The sequence below is a fragment of the Phyllostomus discolor genome, chromosome 5 (assembly GCF_004126475.2).
Source record: "Phyllostomus discolor isolate MPI-MPIP mPhyDis1 chromosome 5, mPhyDis1.pri.v3, whole genome shotgun sequence".
NCBI lineage: Eukaryota > Metazoa > Chordata > Mammalia > Chiroptera > Phyllostomidae > Phyllostomus > Phyllostomus discolor.
In genome coordinates this window covers 163998918-164006769 of record NC_040907.2, presented here as the reverse complement: position 1 = coordinate 164006769, position 7852 = coordinate 163998918, and the positions used below count along the sequence as shown (strand labels likewise).

Below are 7852 nucleotides of genomic sequence, written 5' to 3'. Positions count from 1 at the left end.
TTTGCATCAATAAATGGATGGTTGCATCATTTAATTACCTTTGCTGTCAGGAAACTTTGTTTCATTCAGCTCAATTCTTTCTACCAAAATTTCTTACAAAACATTTTTGAAATGTATACTTTGGATACTTTTATGGATACTTTTTATGTATCCATAAACCCTGAAAATTTCAGATTCATTCTTCTCTTACGTTTAAATCAGATATGTGGCATTTGCTTCTTTTACTATTTGCTAAGTTAGAAAAATCATGCTAAACACTTTACCTGAATGACTTAATTTAGACTTCATAATTTTATGAAGTAGGCACTATTATTATCCCCGCTTTACAAATGAGGAAACTGGGACTTAGGAGAGTTAATTATTTTGCCTGAGGTTAACAGCTGATGACAAGCAGAACTTGGAAAATCTACAACTCTAGAGCCCATGCCCTTGACCACGGGCATGATCGAACATTTGAATAATGATTGGGAACTCCTAGCTAGAGATTAAATTCAACGAACCTACTATATCCTGGACACTTTAGAGAGGTGAAAAAGCATCGTTCTTTCTAGGAGACTGATTGGTTGCAGAGGAATTCAAGGTTGTAAAAGACAGTAGAATAAGTATCGCGGCCCTCTTTATCACAGGCAGCTACCCCAGCTACCCCAACGGTCGAGAAAATGCTATTCATACCAACATTCAGATTTCTTTCAAGAAAAACTATTTGATGGCTACGGCTAACCATGTTTTCCTCCAATTCCCTGGCCCTCAATTATCTCATAAATCACTGAATACCATCAATTTTCTTTTTAATCAGTCCGTTCAAATATATATTGTCTGATAATACTCTAGTTGGGAGGGTTTTATTATTATTATTATTATTATCATTATTATTATTATTACATGAATCCCAGAATACAGCACCAGGCTGTTCTCCCTGGGCTCTTTGCCCTGTATTTCTTCTGCCCCTTCAGTTCTTGCCACATGACTGCCAGATAGTAATGTCCTAAAATGCTTCCTATGGAAGTGTTACTTAATTCTGGCTCTCAAGGTTCTACACGAGGCAACGCCAATCTGCCTTTACAACCACACGCTGCCACGAGGGCTCCTCTCCACCCAGGTGCCCCCTCTTCCCTGGCCACGTGCCTGCACACGGCTGCCTGTGTCAGACAGAGCTCTCCTGCACACCTGAGGCTCTTTCCTTTCTTAAGTCTTTCAATATTACCCACCGTTCAAGGTCCTCCCCTTCAATGCAGGTGACCTGATCCCTGGGCCCTCCCCACTCTGGTCTTAGGAGCTCAACAGAAGCTTGCGGAAATTAATAATTGCTCCACTAAACACCACTGGCATTTTCGGCAATGCCACTCACCACTCGTAGGTGCTGTCTTGTACCACTACTTCACCTTTGTACATGTTCTTTCCTCGAGTCCCGATCTGAAGTATGTGAAAGCTTCTGAAAGGCCAGACTGTGTCTTCAAGACTTGGTCTGCCATCCATTGTTTCTCCACACCAGGGATCTCTGACAATTGACTCATTTGGAATCAAATCACCCAGTTAGTCATCCCCTTTAGATCAGGTAGCCAATTGTGGGAGCCAAAAGATTATGAATGACTTAAGGTATCTGACCTTGACCTGTCCTTCCTAATGCATTCATTTGGAGTTGGGAAAGTTACTTTTCTATGCCCTAATTGTCTCACCTGTAATGGAAGAATTAAGTCAAATGTCAAAGCACCTTGAATATATGAATGCTAATTTATTAAATGCTTTGCCATTAGCCAATGGATCAACAGAGTATTTTCTAAGGACATAAAATTAGTCATAATGTTATGGCATTGAAACTCATTTTAACTACATTTTGGGTACACAGAGTTCTATTTCTAATGAAAACAGTGGACAAAATAACCACAAAACCCTCACGATACGTGTTGAGAAAAACATTAAAACATTATTTAAGGTTACTCTTCTACTTGGGATGAAAGCTTCGAGACAATGCCGATATCCCCCTAACAGCAAGGAAAAGCTGGATCACTTCTCGAGGCCATCGAAGAGCTGAGGGTGCGAGGTAGAACAGACTCAGAGGAAACATGAAGTGTTTCATTTCTGGCACAGTACAGAAGCAAGAGGCAGTCATCATAAAAGCAGGTGAGATGAAAAAACAGATATTGTAGAGAATTCTTTTTTTTTTAAAGATTTTATTTATTTTTAGACAGAGGGGAAAGGAAGGAGAAAAAAAGAGGGAAACATCAATGTGTGGCTGTCTCTCACTCACCCGCTCCTAGGGACCTGGCCTGCAACCCAGGCATGTGCCCTGATCTGGGAATCGAACCTGCAACCCTTTGGTTCACGGGCTGGCACTCAATCCACTGAGCCACACCAGTGAGGGCAGATATTTTAAAGAATTCTTAAAGGCCAAGAATGACAGCTCAGAAATTCTGAAAACCCCACACAGAAATGAAGCCACTTCCTAGTTTGTAAGCCTAGGAATACATAAGGAACAGATATTTCTTTAACATTTTGATTAAAATGAAAAAGAAAAGTTGATACTTAAATACTAGACTCTTGGGAGAAAACTAATTTGTTTCTGGATGAGTCTTAAAATTTTGAGAGCCTCTTGATCAGTTTTAGCTGATTATGAGAGCTCTGAATAATATCTTAAACAAATTTTAAAAATTCATAGTCATAAATCTGACAACTGTAAAAGGTGAAGAATTATTCAAATTAGTTAGCCAATTCAGTTAGCAAGAATAAAAAAATGTAACTGAAAGTGAAAAAAGAAAAAGGCCATGAAAATACTTCTACCAAGTATTTCCTGCATAAATAATTCATACAAATGTATAAAGAAACTGTAAGACATTTATTTACATAAATGGACAAAATACATGCAAGTCACACAAAAGCAAAGCAGAGCAATGATAAACTCTCTTGACACTGAATTAGCAACAACAACATACCACACCCCCACCCAAACTGTAAACTTTCAGTGAACTGATAAAACTCAAATAGTGACAGTCAAATGTTACAGCGCTTTGGGAAAGCAATAAGGCCAACATATTAAGAACCATAAAATTGTTCATATATCCCACTTAATAATCTCACTCTCAGGAATTTATCCCAATAAAATGGAAAATAACTTGTGTTCAGTAATAAGGAAATAGTTTAAATAAACTGAATATGAAGTAATAAAATAAGTTATCAAACTAATTACATCAGAAAAAGCCAATTAAAAAACATAGGTGTCCTAAGACCATAATTATGTAAACAAAAGGAAAATATTACTACAAAATTAAAGTTCTGAAGTCACTGTACCAGGATGGTGAGGATTATGGGTAATTTTTCCATTTGGCAAAATTTTTTCCAGTGTCCTCAGGGCAAAAAGAGAATACACATAGCAAGAATTTCAGCAATAAAAAGATTTGGCTACTATTTTAAAAAGTCATTTGTCTAGTCAAATAATCTCTACTCTTCTCCATTAATACATTATTTACGTCAATTTTTTAAGTTGGGATGTAAAGTAGAAATGCCCCAGTTGTTTTCTATGACCTAAATATCCCTCTGTTTGGGCCCTGGCTGGCGATGCGTGAAGACACGCTCCACCCCGCACAATTCCAGGGCACGAGCACCCGCTGCCACCACTTTGGGTTGGCCCAGCCTACAGGGTGGCAGCTGTGAACAAGAGAAATTGTAAACTTTGAAATTTCAGCTTTGCTTGGCATTTGATGTTAATCCCTCAAGATGTCAAACTCTTTCCCTTATCCTTTCTTGTGTCATACTAAGAATTGCTTTCAGCATTTTCTCTTCGAATATGTTGCCAATGGGACGAAAATGCTCTCCTGAAGCATGTAACTTTCTACACTGAGTAAACAGTAAATAAAATCAGGTTGGTTTTCATAGTGACGTTTTTTCAAGGTAGGGGTTGCAAGGAGACAACCAGCTAAAAGAAATGTAATCCATGAAAATCTAAAAGCTCCTATGTTATGAAAATTTTAATGATTCTTCCTTTTGAAACTACATTTATTGAATAAAGGAAGGACAAACATGTCTACAGACAGGATGATGCATAACAGATCACTTTCCCATAACAAAAATATGAAGCACTCATTACATATGAAATTTACCATTTTGTAATGTGACTATGTTTTCAAAATTATGTTAACCAGGAAGAAAAAAGGTTCAGTAGGCCACCTGAATGAAAATGTTTGAGATGAACTGTTTTTAAATATTTAGAGCTGAAAAGGTTAGCTGGAAATGCACAGGGGCAATCTCAGGGTCTATAAATATCATTTGAAAGAGCAAACCAAAAACCAATGCACTAAAAAAGGTAAAATAAATACTAAAGAATAAAGAAATGTTTAATTGAAAACACATTCTTTAGCTTACTTTTAAAAAATTGTTATTTAGCAACTTGGTACAGGGTGATCGGCGGTGTGGAAAATATTGGAAGATCTCATAGCTGCCGAAATACAAGCCACTGGGCCGTCCTTTGCACTAACGGTAGAGGTGCATTAAGTCTTGCATTTTACATCCCTTTATTGGTAACAGCAAAAATTTGGTTCAATTACAAATATTTATGATACAAGTTTATTAGTGTCCAAGATCTAAACGAACACAGCTATTACCAAAGGAATGCAGCCGTATCAAAGAAATGTTCTTAATAACCACAAACTCTCCAAAACATAAGGAGTTAAATAACAGCCTTTTCAAACATAGTTAAAGAATTTCAATACAATAGAGCTACCAGACAGCCAGAATAAAGTCAAAGTAACACTAATTTACGTTAACTTTTTTGATGCCGAAGAAACACGTAGCTCATACGTCTTTTTTCTTTGATTAGAAAATGTGTTCAGCTTTTTCACAGGAAAAGACTTTGAAGCAAGATCAAAATGAGCAAGTTGATTTTCCTGTATCCAATCTAACAACATAATAATCTCCTAAAAGAACACTCCACAGTACGCTGAAGAGCTGAACAACTGCAAGGCTATTTGCAATGTGCAGCAGATAAATTGTGCACTGCAGAAACTGTAAATGATGGGCATTTTTCTTCATGCAAAAAAAAGGGAGTGGCTGTTTGTCCTTTGCCAGTAGCTTGTGTACACAGGATTCGACTGTCCACGGAGAAATGAGGACCCACGCCCATCTTAACACGTCTTAATTACATCGTCTTCTCCCTTCTTCTCATTTAGAGTTATATATTCACAGCTCAGAACGTGTTCACTAGACTCCTCAGGTTTTGGTTTTTTAAGTGCCAGCTCGGCTGGGAGCAGGGACGAGCAGTGCTCCAGGGACTGCGCGATGTCATCGATTGTCCACCTGTCCTCGGGAAGCGCGTGCTCCTCCAGCGTGAACGGCCCCTGTTTGGTCCGGGTCAGCTCTAGCACATTGGCACAGGACGAGAGCGCTACAGCAACACAGGTGAAAAGGAAACCCACACGATAAATGGTTCGGTATACAGCAGTTTGTAATTTGTCAAATGACGGAGGAACTTGGTTCAGACCTCTCAAAATCACTCCAAATGTAAAACTGCAATAATTCAATACGAGAACCAAGAGCCTTGAGATTAAGAAATGATTAAAGAGCGAAATAATATTTAATAACTCACCTTATGAGCTGCTTTCAAGTCTACAAGGAACTCACACACACTTTTTCATTTAACTCCCGAAGCAACCCCATGAGGCAACCATTACTCCCACTTGGCAGCTAAGGTAACGTGACCCGTGCAGCATCACGACTGCCAGCCAGTGCTGGGGCCAGAGCTGCAGCTCTCTGGCTCGTGGTCAGGCCACGGCTTCCAGTTCTTAAAAAATTCGACTCGTACCAATGAAAATAACTTTTGGAAGGATAAATCTTTTTTTCTGACCCCTACTTTGGTACACATATTTTGTGCTTGAGAAAAATGTCGGTCCCCCCTTCATTACTCCCACATTCGTCTTCTGTTCCTCTCCCCGCTCTCCCACGGCGAGCCTTCCACGGCAGCTGCTGATGCTGGTAACTGTCTGCCACAAACCTGCGACGCTTCCGCAGCTGCAGGCGGCAGGAGCGCCCCTCGCGAGGCCAGTACTCAGAGCTGTGACAAGGAGCCAATTCCCTCTTCTCATCAAAAAAGGAGTAGTACTCTCTAAATAATAACTCATAATTCATCTTTACGCTTACCTTTGCCAATGTCACTGACCAAGCTTCTGATATAAAAGCCTCCTCCGCATTCAACATCTGGAACGTGAACAATGACAGGGTGAACTGCCAACCTCCCACGAAATCCACTTTACATAGAAATGGTGCCTCTAAACAAATGTGAAAATGCACTATGCAAACAATCGGGTGATACAATATTTATGCGCTACAACATAAATTATTCATCCCGCAGCATATGTGTTTGTGAGACTGGAAAGCCAGAGCTCGGGCAAAGCAAACAACAGAGGCTCACGAACACATTTTGAATGAACTGGCAAGTCCTGCCACGCCAACACTTGCGCCTTGTTCATTTAGGAGTTTTTAATCGGAAATCTCATCTTTGCTCTCGTGAGCTGAAGATCTAAAAAGGTATTTTCAAATTTTGACACCTTACTCATTTAATGGGTTTTAAGTGGCTAGACATCTCAGGTTTGCTATCATGAGCTGTAGATTTTTAAAAGTACTTTCAGATTTGTACACTCAACCAATACAAGCAAAAAAAAACCCTTTTTGGGGACAGGAATTACGTTTGGGGTAATATACTACATGGAGAGCTCAGCATACTTAAATGTTCTCTTAGAAATATTCCTAAGGAAATCATAAAATAAGTAAAATTGCACCATGTTCCACAAGGAAACGCATTGCTGAACGTCTCCTTCACAAAGTGTGGCGCACGCTTACTGGTGAGCGCAGGGCCCCTGGGTTACGTTTGTTCACCCAGAGGGCACCCTGACTCTCCACACAAAGGACGACACCCGGCTGTTTCCGGTCACATCATACACATGAAGGCATTTAAGGGAATCGATGGAAACTTTACTACCTGGGGATTATAATTCTGTTTTTTCCCTTCTATTAGCTCCAGGGCGGGGCCGCAGCTGAGACAGGAAATGAACACCAGGATCAAACAGAGGCCGACATTTGGGCACTCTACTTGACTTGGGTGAAAAGACCACTCTTTTGGCCTATCACACCCTCCAGTGAGCAAAATATTTACCGATTAAATGCAATCGGAAAAATCCCAGTGTTTCTTACTTTCATAGGTAATATCTACTTTGCCAATCCAGCTGCTACGTTTTCATGGAATGGGACAAAATATGTTTAATTGTGTTCCTCTCCTTATTTGTCAAACTTTTTAGAACCAGGAAACTAAAGAAAAGGAGTGACTTCTTTTTTTTCAATTGTATAAAAACCATACTCTACAGGAACTTTACATACATTAGATAATATGCCAAAGGAACAAAGTTTAGCAGAAAAGGTTTGGGGAAACATGAAATTAAGAGAGGATCAGCCTAAGGAAGCCTAAGAACTCAGAGGAACTACAGCTCTTGGATGTCTGAGGCTTCAGCTACTACTTTCTGTAGGTAGGTCATAACATTTCCAAACAATCAAAACAAAAGTTTTGGCTTTTAAATTTGGATGAATTCGTATTGATAACCTGAACTAAAATTTACCCGATATCCAAGCATACATTTCTGCCTTATGAGTTATTTCCATATTTTCACGATCCTTAACACTAACTTGCAGGTAACAAAGAAGGCTGGGGAAAAAGAATCACTCCACTCCTAGACTTCTTATCCAAAAAGACAAAAAAATGCTTTGTTTTAAGAATACAAATCAGTATGAATTTTAAAATTGAATGTGAACTACCAGATACAAGCCAAAATGAGGGAACAAGTATCCATAAGATAATAAAATATAAAATTTTTAA

At 39.1% G+C, this 7852-nt stretch overlaps 1 protein-coding gene across 4 annotated transcripts in view; it reads right to left on the bottom strand.

The window, feature by feature from the left end:
- Positions 1–2812: 2812 nt before the first annotated feature.
- The window catches only part of TRUB1 (TruB pseudouridine synthase family member 1), a 37078-nt gene continuing 32038 nt past the window's right edge, over positions 2813–7852 (bottom strand). For 2 of the 4 annotated variants that reach the window (XM_036027361.1, XM_028512283.2), the window contains 2 exons: positions 6127–6183; positions 2813–5374 (listed from right to left, as the gene is read on the bottom strand). In XM_036027361.1, coding sequence (XP_035883254.1) covers positions 5115–5374; positions 6127–6183 — 317 coding nt within the window. In that variant the 3' untranslated portion in view covers positions 2813–5114. Of the gene's footprint in view, positions 5375–6126; positions 6255–7852 lie in introns of all 4 variants that reach the window. The other 2 variants (XM_036027362.1, XM_036027360.1) reach the window with 2 other exon arrangements.